Raw genomic sequence first — 14,969 nt, 5'->3', positions numbered from 1 at the left:
ACCTGGATGATTGTCATTGCCATCTTATTAATTTTCCTACATATAACTTCTCCGCTCTGCAAGCCATCCTCAACACAGTTGCAGAATTGATATTTCTAAAACATAGATCTGACCATGACATTACCCTTCTCAGGAAGCTTCCCTGACTCCCTATTACCTTGAAAATAAAATAGCAACCCCTTTTCTTGACACCCTTTGCAATGTGGATCCAACCTACCTTTCCAGGTTGATCATACATAATTTCCTCAAATACATATTACTTTCAACCAAATTGGCCTACTAGATATCACCCAACCTCTACTGGCATCTTATTCCCCATCTCCAGGTAATCTTCACCTCCGTTACTTAGAATGCTTTTCCTCCTCAGCTCTGCTTCTTGGAATCCCTAGCACCCTTCAAGGCTCAGAGGTCTTTCAAGAGGTCTTTCCTGATTCCTCTAGCCTTGAGTACCCTGCACCACCTCTAACCCTGGGGAAACACTTTCTATTCATACATTTATAAACATATTATATTAATTATGTATTAACTACACATAATTAATACATTAAATATATATTACATGTGTTACATATGGCATCATATATATGTAGGATATAGATGATATATTTACTTATCTGTGAATCTATTCTATTCTCTCAAGGATAATGTAAGCTCCTTGAGGGCAGGGACTGTGTCAATTTTGTCTGCTATCCTCAGCACCTGGTATGTAGTAGGCACTTAATAAATGACCATTGAGTAATTAAAATAGTTCTCAAGAACTCACCCCCCACCCCCAATGTACCCTCACCCCTTTTCTGTAAAGAGCACCCACTCTTTGGTTCACCCAGGTTTTCAGCCTTATAGTTATCCTCTACTCTATTCTCTCTCACCCCACTCCCAGCCAGATACAATCAGTTGCCAATTCCTATTAAATATACCATCACAAACTCCTTCCCATCAGTGCCCTTCTCTCTAGTGGCCATCCTAATTCAGGCCCTCATCACCTCTCTTCTGCACTTCGGCCAAGGTCTCCTATTTCATCTCTATAAACCCAACTTCTCCCCTCTCCAACCCATTCACTACCCAGCTTCCAAACTGATATTCCTAAATATCTTTTCTGATCACATCCCTGTCCTGCTCTGGAAGCTTTAATGCCTCCGAACTGACTGAAGGATAAAACACAGAATCCTTTGTTAAGATTTTTAATACTTTCACATCCAGTTACAGCCTATCTTTACAGACCTATTTCATATTACTCCTCAGGCCGTCTTCTTTCTGGATAAACTAGCTTACTTGTTGTTCTTCATACATGACATGGCGTTTCCTTCTATGAACCTTTCCACAATCTGTCTCCCATGCCAATAATGCTCTCTCTTTCTGCCTCTTGTGACTCCTGGCTCCCTACTAGCCTTTCTTGATGAGCTACCTCCAACATAAGGCCTTTTCTGACTCCTGCCCCTTCCCTTCTGTGCAGTTTAGTGATTTCCTTCTGCAAAAACAAGCAAACTTCATATTTTACATGTTACATCCCTTTATCAGAATATACCTTCCTGGAGCTTAGGGACTGCTTCATTTTTTTTTTTTTTGTCTCTGCATTCCCAGGGCCTAGTAAAATGCCTTGCATATAGCAGTGTTTAATAAATGCTTGTTGAAGTGAATTTAACGTTTCCAATACCAGTGGCTAGAAGGGATCTTAAGGAAGAGGCCTTAATGACCTAGTTAAGTCTCATTTTGTAGAGGAGGAAATGGAGGCTCAGATTTAGGAAATGACTTGCCCAAAGTCACACAGTGATTTAGTGGCAGAACCTGGACTGGAATCCAAGGTCTCCTGAGTCGTCATTCATTGCCCATTCGACCACACCAAGCTGTGGAACCTGGAGGTTTATGCTGCCTTCCTAACTCCAGGTGGATGAAATCTCCCTTCCCCTCTCAGTTCCTATAGCACTTTTATTGGTGAGTCTCCAAGGCTTATCACATATTGCCTTATATTGTAGTGATTCGTGTTTTTATCTTCTCTAACTAGACTGCGAGCTTTGAGGTCTGGGACTAGATCCTATTCACCTCTCTACTCTCTCGGTGCCTAGCATAGCGCTGGGCACACAGGAGATTCTCATAATGCATGTCTGTGGAATGAATGAATGAAAGAAAAGACAATATTTCTCTTGGATCGCACCGTAGGAGGCTGCCTGGGAGACTGTCACCTAGAGCCCCGGGCAGCGGGGAACCTGACTGCATTGCTGGACCGGGAGAAGGGGGGAGCCTGTCTCCAGCTCTGGAGGAGGAAGCTGTCAACCTCTTGCAAGGGAGCTTTCAGGGCAACCCGGGAGGCGCGTGCTGGGAGCTAGGGGACCCCTGGGCCTGGAGCCGGGTCCCTGACCCCCGGGCTCCGCCTCAGCGAGTCGAGCTGCTGCAGCCCGCGGGGCCGGAGCTCCGCCCCCTCCGTCCCTCCCCGTCCCTCCCCTGCCTCCCCTCCCCGCCCCCGGCCGGCTTGCTCGGCGCCTACTCCCCCACGCTGCCGCGGCTGGGGCTGCTTGCTGGAAGATGGCGGGGACGGACTGCGGCGCGCTGCTGGATGAAGAGCTCTCCTCCTTCTTCTTCAACTATCTCTCTGACAGTCAGGTAAGGCCGGGGAACCTCTGGGGGCGGGGGCCCCAGGGGCTGGGAGGCCAGCGCCGCAGCTCCCTGGGGCTGGGGAGGAAGGGAGGGAGAAAGGGAGGAGGGGGCGCTGTGTCTGCGGCAGTGCCTGAGAGCTGCCTGAGACACCGGCTCGCCGGCGTGCGCCCCAGGAGAGCTGTCAACGGGGGCTACGGAGGACCCCCAGCCCCAGGCGAACCCATTCCCTCCCAACTGAGCGTTCCAGGCCCCTGGAAAAAGGACTGGCTGAGGGAAGCGGGGAGGTCGCATCTGCTGCAGTCACTGCCAGAAAGCCGGGCGTCAGGAAGCTTGTGCATTGCGTTCCCTAGAACCCAGTGCCAGGGACCCGAAGTGGAAGGTGGGGAGGGGGGGCCGGCTCGCCTTGCGCCCCTTTGCAGTCCCAGGGTAGAGCTGCATGTCTGGGGAGGAGGCAGGGAGCGCGGAACCTCCTGGGGCGACCCTGGCAGGCAGTTAGCAGGCAGCCAGAGGACCACTTCAAGCTCCACTTTCATGCACTTGCCTGTCCCCTGCCCGGCTTTAGCGGAAGCCAGACCGGCTCTGAATTGGCAGCTCAGCGCCTGCTGCCCTTAGGGTACTAGGGGTGGGCGTTTCACCTTGCGAGCCCCCTTCAGCACCTTCCTGCAGCTCAGAGTTCCCTCAAAGTTACCAGCTCTCTGCTCCGGGCTTTGGCGCCCATTCGGCTCAGCTTTCTGCGGGACACGTGGGTGTGCGAATGAGGGAAGTCGCACAGCTCTGGGATTTCCTTTTAAACCCGTGTCCGGGTCTGGCTGCGCAGGGCGCCTCACTAACCTATGGGGTTAGTGTGCCTGGCTTGGGAGACGCAGTGGACACGAGTGGTGGTGGGGGAGGGGGCGCCGCGGCTCCTGCGGCGTGCGGCTCACGTGCTGCGTGACAGCCGGGGACCTGTCGCCGGGGGCAGCGTCCCCGCAAGTCTTGGGGTGAGCCTACTGAAGGAGTTAGCTATTAAAAACGTGCCCGGATTTGCTGCAGCCTCCGCGTGACATGAAAGAAGGTGCCGGGAGCAGGGCATCCATCTGCAGCCTCTGAGCCCCCCCACCCCTCCCCCAGGCCCTTTTGCTATCCACCTCCTGCCCTGGCTTGCCAACGGGAAGTTTAGAGGTAGATTTAGGGAGCTTTTCCTCTGTAGCAGATGATAGGGATCTTTGATTGCGGATGTCTTCGAATCTGGTCCAATTCGCTGGCTTTAACTCCTTCGGCCACAGTAGCCAATTTAGAACAGGCCTCTGGGGTTAAATAAGGCAGTTCTACAGTGGTCTGTCAGTTGGATCTCCCCTCCAGAGGCCTGCAGGGCGGGTGGGCTGAGCCTGGCGACTCTCGCCTCCGCCGGATTTAAGTCACTTCTCTCCCCGTGTAAAGTACGCTTTTGCATAACACTCTGGACTGGGTGGTGGAGAGGAGAGGAGGGGAAGGAAGGGGAAAGGTAAACTTTATTAGGAGCTGACAGTCTTTTGGGAGCTGTTCTTACGGGGCTGAAGTCCGGTGGGTGTGTGGAAAGGAACTATTGGAGAAACGCTGGCCAGTCAGTTCTATGTAATGTGATATGTAAAGATTAAAAAAATATATATCCCCTAAGGCTTCCCGAAGTTATCAATTCTAGCCTTCCGGCATGTAACGGCTTTGCTGACAGTGTACTGCCGTGGGGCCTCTCCCAGAAATGCTGTAGACCACAGTGGAGAGAAGAGCCATAGCATAGGAATAAGCTACTGCTGAAGTCACTGTAGTGTGGACCACAGAAAGGCTGTAAATGAGGCCTTCGGGGCTGCTGCAGACCCGGGAGGGATGCTCTGCTTGGCTAGCTCGAATCTGCTCAGCTCTCTGGGCTCTGCAGTCCGCTCTGCGGGCTGTGGCTGGCCTGCATGCGCAGGCATTTCCTCTCCTCAACCCTCTCGTCCTAGAAGGGTTAATAGCTGATGCAAGGAGGTCCGGCGGCATGTGACCTGTTCTTTAGTTTGAGAAACGGTGGTCAGTGGTGGTGCGCGTGTGTGTATGCCTGGGTATGTGTGCAGGTGTATGACGCGCGCCTATGTCCTCGCCTGCCGGCCTGTCTGTGTGGGTATGTATGTCACTGTGTGTGCGCGCGCTCGTGAGGGTTGCGCAGGCTGTGCAGGCTTCTGTGTGCTACCTTTACCTCTGACGAAACTGCAGCGAAGGCTCGGGTCTGCCGCCGCCGCCGCTGTCACATGCTTTGCCGCTGTAGCTGTAGTCTGGAGGCGGGTTCCAAGGACCGCCCTGGACTACACTGTAAGAGATTACTGTGTCCCCTGGCTTACTGGGGAGTCACGGAGCTTTCCATGAAGCATTATTAGCACAGTTTCCAGACCCAGTTCGCCAATTAAGGAGGTAAAAGTCTTAGGACATAGAACCCGGAATAAAAGAGTTTGAAAGGGGCCTTAGATACTGTATAACACAACCTTCAGTTTTGGGGAGGAAATTACTTAGCACAGGTGCACATAGTAGGTAGACTTTTAATAAATGTTTGTGGAATTAACTTGATTCGAAAGAGGCAGTAATTTACACAAGGTTAACTGGAGAGTTTCGTGGAAGAACTAGGATTGGCACTGACTCTCCTCACTCTCCTGCCAGTACTGAAAAGTAAGGGAGGTAGTCTTTATGGAAATCTCCAGGGGCTTTATAGTTTTATTATTTACTTAGTTATTCCTTATCTGTTTACCAATTCTGCAAAAGAGTCCTAGCCCTGGGGGGAAATGTAAAAAGATAAAAAGTGGCTGAAAAGGATTAGTGAAAAGTTAACCCGGGCATTTATTCATCTTTCTCACTCCACTTGGTAAGACAGAAGGTATGTAGTGATCTCTACTGGTACAACCAGGGAAATTATATAGTAAATATCACAGCCTTGATGTAATGAAAAATAGTTGGTTCCTAGAATGTCAGAAACAAGATAGACTTTAGAGTTTAAAACATGGAGACTGATGGCTGAAAGGGACAGTAGAATGTAGAACACAGGAATGTTGGAGATGGAAAGGACTTTGAAACATAGAACAACGCAGAATGTCAGAGTTGGAAAGGACCTTAGAACTTGGAACATAGTGTGATTGCTGGAAGGGACCTAAAGTCATCATCTAGTCCAATTCCCTCATTTTATGAATGAGGAAACTGGGGCCCAGAGAGATGAAGTGTTTTGCCCAATATCATATAATGAGTTGATAGCAGAGGAGGAACTTGTACTCAGGCCTCCTGACTCCCAGTTTCATGCATTTTCTACTATATTTCATCTCTTGTCCAATCTCTTGCTTCAAGCATGATCTACAGTCAAACTGATTCTTTTTCTTCCTTTCTTGCCATCCAGGATTTTCAGTACAGAGACCCATGACTGATGATATTCCTTCTGTTTAAAAAAGGGCTTTCTGTTCTATATGGTTTTAAGAAGTGATGAGGTCAGTGGTTGTATACTCCATAGATGGTGCTTCCTAACTGTCCTTAGCAAAGGGAGAACTAGTTTTGGTTTCTCTCTCTCTCACTTTTACATTTACTTTTCCCAGAAGAGAAAGGACATTATTGCTATTATTTATAGATGAAAACAAGATCAAAGATCCTTCCAGCTGCATTTTCTTATGTTTAGTTAATGAGCATCTTTAACTTATCAATTATCAATTAATGGATGCAAAAAAAAAGGAAAGAAAGCAATGACTTACTAAAGAGTATAAGGAGAGTTAGTAGCTTAATCTGGACTGAAATCTAAGGCTTGTGACTCTAGGATTTGTTTCCCTATATCACACTACTCCTCAGACACAGGAGAGAGACATTATTTTGCATCTCAGAGCCATCTAAGTTCCCACTCTGGTCATTCCTTTTCATCTCTATCCTTTCCCTCCATCTCCCATCTGTCTGGCTCACACTTTCCCTGGGGGATGTGGATGAGAAGGTAATTCAGTCTCTGGGATTTAAAAGGCTTTTCTTGTGGCTAAGCCTAGGTTACTGCAGGCTGTTTCTCTTGTTCAGGAGACTCCGAAGTGCTTCAGGGACTTAGCCTAAAGCAGACAGACATTGGGCTGTCAAAGGGTTTTAAAATTTCCCTGGAAAGGGTTGGTATTGGTTATGAATTCATCATCTCTGAAAAAATTTGAACTTATTTTCATTTGCATAGATTGTTTCCTTGCCCACCCTTTTCCAAAGCCTACCATTTTTTAAATTTAAAATCTTTTTGTCATAAACTTAATATTCATTCATGAATATGAACATTTTGTTATGCAAGGAACTAAAAAAGGATTATCTCTGAAATTCCTGAACTTATTAAGTAGAATTTGTTTTTTCAAGGATGTATTAGATAATTTAACACGAAGTTTGCAAATTTGTCAATGCCCAACTGAAATCCCACCTCCTCCAGGAAGCCCCACTTGACTGCTTCAGCCCTATTTCAATTGTGGTTGGTACCATAACAGTTTAGTAGATGAAGGTAATGTGAAAATAGTACCAGATTTGAAAAGACCTAGACCTGGGGTGGCTAGGTGGTGAAGTGAATAGAGCACCGGCCCTGGAGTCTGGAGGACCTGAGTTCAAATCCGGTCTCAGACACTTAACACAAAAACTAACCTTGGGCAAGTCACTTAACCCCAATTGCCCTCCAAAAAGTAAAAAAAGAAAAAAAAGTTAAAAAAAAAAGAAAAAAAGCCAGGTAGCACAGCGAGTAAGAGCACCGGTTCCAGTGTTAGGATGACCTGGAGATCGAATCCCGAGCTCAGACACTTAGCACCCACCCAGAAACACCTGGCCGTGTAACCTTGAGCAACTTACTTAACCCTGATTGCTTTTAAAAAAAAAGAAAAGACCTAGACCAGTTTTGCTACCTAGATACTTGGACAAGTTAGCTTCTGTAGGCCTCAGTTTCTTCCTATGTAAACAATGGGCAGGTGGGGGTGGTCAGTCTTTCAGCTCTAAATCCTATGAACCTATACTCCTAGGGTATCTATTCCATTACAAGGTACAAGGCTGGCTTCACAGTATGCACTCAATAACAGAGTTGGTGATGGACAACTGGGCACTTTTTCTAGTTTGCAGCCTATGACTTGAGAACCCAGGTATTGAGTAGTAACAAGGTGGCCACTGGGCAGTGGGGACTGAAATCAGATGGTCCCTTCCAGTTTCCTGAATCTTTTGGATCAGTCCCTGTTCTCCAGGCCCATAACTAGATTTTCATGGAAAAAAGTATTATTCAGCATTGTCTTAGCTCTTTTCTCTCTCCTTGCCTTGCCAGTTCAATTTAACAATCATGTATGGAGGAGTAAAATATTCCAGACATGGAATGAAATGTTGTATATAGGAAACAGCTACCAGCCCAGTTTGGCTGGTAGAGCTTTGAGGGTTGATTAACTTTTTGTTTTTTCTCTCCTAGTGTGCCTAGTACCTAGCTTAATCAGCTAAGCTACTTGTTTGTATCCATGAAGGACTTTCTGGAACTCTTTCAGTACCAGCTACAAAGGAAAGGATGGAGATTCCTTCTTCTTCTCTTTTTTATTCTTTTTAATTTATTTTTTGCCTTTTTTTTTTTTTGCGAGGACAATTGGGGTTAAGTGACTTGCCCAAGATCACATTACTAGTAAGTGTCTGAGGCCGGATTTGAACTCAGGTCCTCCTGACTCCAGGGCCGGTGCTCTATTCACTGTGCCACCTAGCCACCCCTCTTTTTTATTCTTTATTGTTCTCCAGTGGGGGAGGGAGATAAAGGGATTGAGAGGGTCAGAAAAGGGGACAGAAGGAAGTTAGAGGGCAGGGGCTCTGATCAAGGGAAGAAGCACCATCATCAGCAAATGCCCATTGAAACTTCTTGTGTATAGGGCTAGAAACATAGTACACAGAATATTAAGGCTAGAGAGAGTCTCAAGAGCATAGGAGGCCCTAACTTAGAGGCTTAAGAGCCTAATATCAGAGTCGGAAGGGAATTTAAAAAATGGAAAATAACATGCTAGGACTAGAAAGGAATCTTAGAGATTATCTAGTTCCAATACCTCACTTTACAGATAGAGAAGTTGAGGCCAGGATTAGGGAAATGACTTGTTCAGGGTCATGTAACTAGTAAGTAGCAGAACTAGGTTGACCCTCCCAGGTGGCTGCTTGTTCTACCATCCCATCCTTCTACCTAGGGAGTCAGCATTTGGGTGTTTAGCTCCGTTTAGATCTATATTCCATGGCAACACAGCTATTGTGTTTATTTCTTGTGACTTCTTGGCAGAATACAATAATTTAGCACAGAGAGAGTGAGCGAGCTTTAGAAACACTACCCTGTGGAGACTGCCAGCAATCTGGTCCCGGAGCTGGCTCCCCAAGGTTGCTATGGCAAACAGCCCTGGCAACGTAAGGTGGCTCACCTCCCTGATTTCTGGCTGCAGGTTGCTCACAAGGAATTATGGTACCTGACCCACTGGGGTAGCTTTGGCTTAGATTGAAACTGCTTACAGAGAAAAGGGCATAAGATGAGAGAGATTTAGTTGGCCCCTAGCAGCAGCAGACTATTCTTTGATCTTTCTTAGTCTAATTTCCTTCACTTGCATCATCATCTCCATCATCCCCTTCTCCCCCCCCAATAGTTACTGGGCATCTGTTATGAAAGTGGGTACTATGTTAGGCACTGGGAGGGGAGTGCCAGGGGAGGGAAGGGAACCCACAATGAGGTCTAAGAGCCTCCTCAGTAGGGGAAACAATGAATACCATAAAGAAGAGGTGAATAATACAAGATAGTTTAATGCTGTGGGCCAAGTGAAGAATACAGATTGGAAGTGCTGATGCTACTGGAATGAGAGGTGGGGAGAGAGGCCACTAGTGGGGCTGGGGAGTATTGGGTGTTGGAGGAGGTAAAGGGGGAAATTTAGATAGGCAGAAAAGGGTAGTATTCCAGGCTGAGGAAATGTTATAGAACATGGCCTTTGGAGAAAGCAAGACCAGTGTGGCTTGAGATGGGAGTTGTATTATATAGGAGAATAGTGGGAGACAAAATTGGAGCCAGATTGTAGAAGACATAGATATAGATTACCTGGGAGAGGAAGTAGTTTTTCCTGTAGGAAATAGTGAGTCCTTAATGGTTTCAAGTAGGAAGAAGATGATATTACCAGAGAGCTCTGCATTAGGAAGATGATTTTGGCAGGTTGGTTTGGAGGAGAGATTGGAGAATGGGAGGGATCATACATCATAGATTTAGACCTGGAAGGGACCTAAGAGGCCATTGAGACCAACATTCTCCTTTTACAGATGAGAAAACTCGCCCAAAAAGGTTAATTAAGTGCTTAGCCACTGGGGTCACTGAGTTAGTGTCTGAGGCAAGATTTTAACTCTGGTATTTCTGATTCCAAGTTCAGCATTCTATCCTCATTTCTCACTGGAATATACTTCTCTGGACTTTTCTATTATGTGCTCTAGCATATTCTTTATCCTAGAAGATCACTTCAGCCCTGGAGCTCCTATTTTATCTGTGTCCTTTGCCCCGAAGACCCCACATCTGATTGGAAGGTAGAGGGCTCCTCCCAGAACCACCATTTAAGGAGGGTACCCAGGCCAACCATCTTTCATTTTCTACCTGGCTCCTTTGACTTCTGTCTATCATGGCCCTGCTTGGGGTATCTCCTTCCTGTCCCTCCTTCCCCCCATAGTATGTACTTAATAATTGTTGATTGACTGGTACAATGGAATGAGCACTGGGGCCTGGAGTCAGGGTGATCAAAGTTCAAAGCTGGCCTTACTAGCTCTGTGGCCTTGGACAAGTCACAACCTCCGTTTCCTCTACTACTAAGTGGACATAATAATAGCACCTACCTCACAGGATTGTTTGTGAAGATCAGCTGAGTTAATATTTGTAAAATGCTTAGCATAGAGCCTAATGCTTCGTATGTGTAATTATGTAAAGTGCTCGATATTTTTAGTTGTTGCTGTCCTTGTCCTTATCATTATCATCATCATCATCATCATCATCATCATCATCATCATCATCATCCAGTGAACCACCAGCTACTCCATTACTCCATTAGGAGGCTGTTGGGTGTACCACAGGCTAGCGGTAATGAGGCCCCTGAACTAGAGTATTATTGGGGAATGGTGACTAGGTAAGGAATGTCCGTGTTTTAAAGACTCTCTGGGATTATTTGAGTGTGACTTGTTAAGAAAGGAGAGTTAAGAGTGATTCTGAATATTTAAGTGGATGGTTGTTCAACAGCTGTTGACATCAGTAGAAAAATCTAGAGAGAAAGCTCTTTTCAGTGAGATCCAAAGAAGATAGGTTCTTTGTTAGAGGAAGAGAAGGATATTTAGACCGAGAAAAGTTCCCTACCTGAGAACTCCTTTGCTTCTGCAGTTTTAATACCTTTTGACAATTTATATCCCCAGAACTGTTCTCTTAGAAAACATTTTTCTTCTTTCTTCAATCCTATCTCTTCCTTATCCTTTTGAACTCTTCCTTCAGGCTCTTGTACCATCCCAAGAGCATTCTTTTTTTAAAATAGTATTTTATTTTTTCTAATTACATGCAAAGACAAATTTTAACATTCATTTGGAAATTTTGCATGACAAATTTTCTCTCTTCCTTCCTTATCTCCTTTCTACCCAAGATGGGAAGCAATTTGATATAGGTTATAAATGTGCAATCATGTGAAACATATTTCTGCGTTAGTCATGTTGTGAAAGAAGAAACAGACCAAAAGGGGAAAAAAAACATGAAAAAAATAAAGAAAGTGAAAATAGTATGCTTCGATCTACATTTCGGACTCCATTCAGATTCCATCAGTACTTTTCTCTGCATGTGAATAGCAATTTTCTTAACAAGATCTTTGGAATTGTCTTGAACCATTATATTGCTGGGAATAGCTAAATCTCTCATAGTTGATCATCATACAATGTTAATGTTACTGTGTACAATGTTCTCCTGGTTCTGCTCACTTCACTCTGTATCAGTTCATGTAAGTCTTTCCAGGTTTTTCTGAAATCTGCCTGTTTGTCATTACTTATAGCGCAGTAGGATTCCATTACATCCATTTATCACAACTTGTTCAGCCATTCTGCAATTGACGGTCATCCCCTCAGTTTCTAATTCTTTGCCATCACAAAGAGAACTGCTATAAATATTTTTGTACAAGTAGGTCCTTTTCCTTTTTAAAATCTCTTTGGGGCACACACCTAGTAGTGGTATTGCTGGATCAAAGGGTATGCACAGTTTGATTGCTCTTTGGGCATAGTTCCAAATTGATTCTACCAGACCCATCCTCTCTAGGATGAGTCTTTCTAAATTTCAAACTATAGTTAGGAAAAATAACCCCAAACCCAGCTCCTGATGGTCAAAAGACATTCAGGCTTAAACTTTCTTCTCTGCCCTAATCTTCTCTTGCCCCTTTCCTGCCACCTTTTGTATATTATCAACCGGTTTAGATGATAGCTCCTTGAGGTCAGGGATTGTATTTTTTTGTGTAATTCAACACTTTGCATGGGGCCTGTTTATTGGATTGGATAATTGGATTGGATTCTTTATTGGCGAGCTGTTTCCCTAAGTTAGGAATCTTGGGGCTCTGGAATGCAGGTGTGTTTGTGGCTCTTCTACCAATTTTTCTCCTTCATGCCAGCCTTTGATTTAGAGGAGTTTCACTCACAGGAAAATGTTCTTTGGGCCTATAGAACCATTCCTGAAAGACAAAAGAGGGTGGGCAGACTAGACACTTAAGGAGAGGCCAGGTAGACGTGTGCTTGGGGGCACAACACACAATAAGGTGCTTTGAAGGAAGCTTTAAAATACTGCACTCAACTAGATTTATGTGCTCATTGATGAGTGCATCTTTCACCAAAGTAGATTATAATTCATCCACACCTCTTCTTCTTGAGTAATTCTTGTTCATGAGTTTCCATAAACCCTCCTTAGAGGATCTCTTCAATGACCTAGAGCCTGTCCTCTACTTCTTTTCATCAGTCAATCAATAAACAAGCATTTCTTAAGTGGCCACTCTGTGCCTAAATGCTGAGGAGATGAAAATAAAACCAGTTGGTATTCTAATAGTTATGTCAGTTACTCAACTAGTATTTATTAGGCATCTGCTATATTTATTAGGCTCTTTGCTGTGTTATGTGATTTAATACTTCCGGTGTTCTGCCAACTCTGAAGTTTAAGCCATTGCACAAAGACCTGACATTATAAGTGCCAGCCGCTGGGAAAAACAATTCCAACTGTTTAATTCATGTCTATAGATGGTCTTTTAGGCCGGTAGGTGGCAAAATGCAAAGACAGCAGGGCCTGAAATCAGGAAGATCTGAGTTCAAATTCTGCCTCAAGACCATTTACTAGCTGTGTGATGCTGGGCAGGTCACTTAACCCTGTTTGCCTCAGTTTCCTCATCTGTAAAGTGAGCTGGAGAAGGAAATGGCAAACCACTCTAGTATCTTTTCCAAGAAAATCCCAAATGGGGTCGCAAAGTATTGGACATGACTGAAATGACCAAACAACAACAAATAGATGGTCTTCACTTTTCTCCGCTCACACAGATACCACCTGTAAGTTCAGGTCCTCATCACTTCTTGCTGGGACTATTGTAGTAAATTAACTGGTTTTCTTGACTCCAATCCATCCTCCACTCAGTGGTCAAGTGTAGTTCTGACTTTGTCACCCCCCTCCCTTCCCCAGCCAGTTGACCTCCAATAGCTCCCTGTTACCTCCAGGATCAAATATAAAATCCTTTGTTTGGTATTTCAAAGCTCTTCTTAACTTGTCCCCTTCCTACCTTGCAAATCTTCCTGCCCTTGACTCCCATTTGAAGCATTCTATGATCCAGCTACCCTACCCTATCTGATGTTCCTTGAAACTGAGTTTATATCCTTGTCTCCTTCTTTCAAACTCACTGTTCTCCATACTTGGAATATTCTACCTGCTCACCCCTCCTCTTCGTTTTCCCGGATACCTTCAAGACTCAGCTAGATGCCCACTTTCTACAGGAAATCCTTTGCAGCCTCCCTTCCCAGCAAGTTGCTAATGATGTGCACCTAGTCTGTAAATATCTACTAAGTACTTCAAACTTTGCATACTGTCTCCAATATTTGAATGTAAGTTTCTTGAGGGCAGGAACTATTTTTGCTTTTCTTCATAAACCCAGGACTTGGCACAAAGTAAGCACTCTATAAACACTTGTTGACGACTAATTTTTTTTTGAGGCAGTCAAGGTTAAGTCACACAAGGTCACACAGCTACTAAGTGTCTGAATCGGGATTTGCACTCACATTCTCCTGACTTCAGGGTTGGCACTTTTCCACTCTATCTGCCTACCTACCTTGACTGACTAATTGTTAATGTCCTCTACCTCCTTTTTAGCTGCCTTCGCTGGGAAAAGAGGAGGTGGCAGATTGAGGTTTATTTTATAGTTTTATCTTTAGTGGAGTACCAGTTCACAAGAATTAATTGCACATTTGCCCATTTTCTAATCCTGAGTTTTAGGTGCTATACTTAGTTAAGCTGGTCTTTGGATCCATAACTAAGGACCAAAGCCTTTTCAAGCTAGATTTGGAATTTTCATGGGCATGGCCTTGGAGAAACTAGGATGGATGGAGCCTTCATAATTTTTGTAAGTGTACGTATTTTTAGTGCCAAAAATAATTTTTCTCTTGGTTGTAGGGATTTGTTTTGTGATAAACAGTGCAGGTGGAAAGTACTGGTAGGGAGATTTTTTTTTAAATTTTGTTTAGGCATCTACTCTTGGATCTGTGGAGGACCAGATATAAATTTGAAGAGACTGGAAAGTAATTCATTTGGTTAGTAGGCATAGCCCCAGGAATTATGCATTTAAAAAATGATTGGAATGCAAAGTAAAAAAAAAAAAGGCCGCACCAGAAGAATGGAGTAGATACTAATTAAGTCACTTGAGAGGCAAAGCAAATAAGAGTGAATGAATAGATAAATAATCTGAAAGTTATTAGATTTAGATCTGGAAAGTACCTTAACAAGATTGTGAAGTCCAATTTCCTCATTTTACATATAAGGAAACTGAGGCATAGAGTGGTTAAGAGATTGACTGGGGTCACACAGCCGGTGTCTGAGGTAGAATTTAAGTCATGTCTTTCTTCCTGACCACAAGTCTAGGGCTTGATCCTTTATGCTGTTTGGGAAGTTGCTAAAAAATTGTTATAATACTTTATATATTGGAAGTAATTAATTTAAATGCAAATAGTTACCAAGCAAATTTAGTTGGTTACATTGGTGTTCAATTTTAATCTTTTATTAAAAACATTAAAATAATTATTAGGCTAAATATATGGGATAGACAACTTTATTTTGCCATTGTTCTATGTGTGTGCTGTTAGGTGGCAGTGAAGCCCATGTAGTGGATGGAATATTGGTACTGGGT

General features: G+C 44.4%; 1 protein-coding gene across 1 annotated transcript in view; it reads left to right on the top strand.

Annotated features, from left to right (window-relative positions):
- Window positions 1–2,466: 2,466 nt before the first annotated feature.
- The window catches only part of PPARGC1B (PPARG coactivator 1 beta), a 169,924-nt gene continuing 157,421 nt past the window's right edge, over window positions 2,467–14,969 (top strand). The window contains exon 1 of the mRNA XM_069102639.1: window positions 2,467–2,598. Within this exon, the coding sequence (XP_068958740.1) occupies window positions 2,521–2,598 (78 nt within the window). The 5' untranslated portion in view covers window positions 2,467–2,520. The remainder of the gene's footprint in view (window positions 2,599–14,969) is intronic.

Source organism: Petaurus breviceps, unplaced genomic scaffold (genome assembly GCF_028583685.1).
Source record: "Petaurus breviceps papuanus isolate PSGF00001 unplaced genomic scaffold, PetGlider_PUasm1.0 551, whole genome shotgun sequence".
NCBI classification, from domain to species: domain Eukaryota; kingdom Metazoa; phylum Chordata; class Mammalia; order Diprotodontia; family Petauridae; genus Petaurus; species Petaurus breviceps.
The sequence above is the reverse complement of the archived record's forward strand: the minus strand, read 5'-3'. Positions and strand labels throughout refer to the sequence as shown.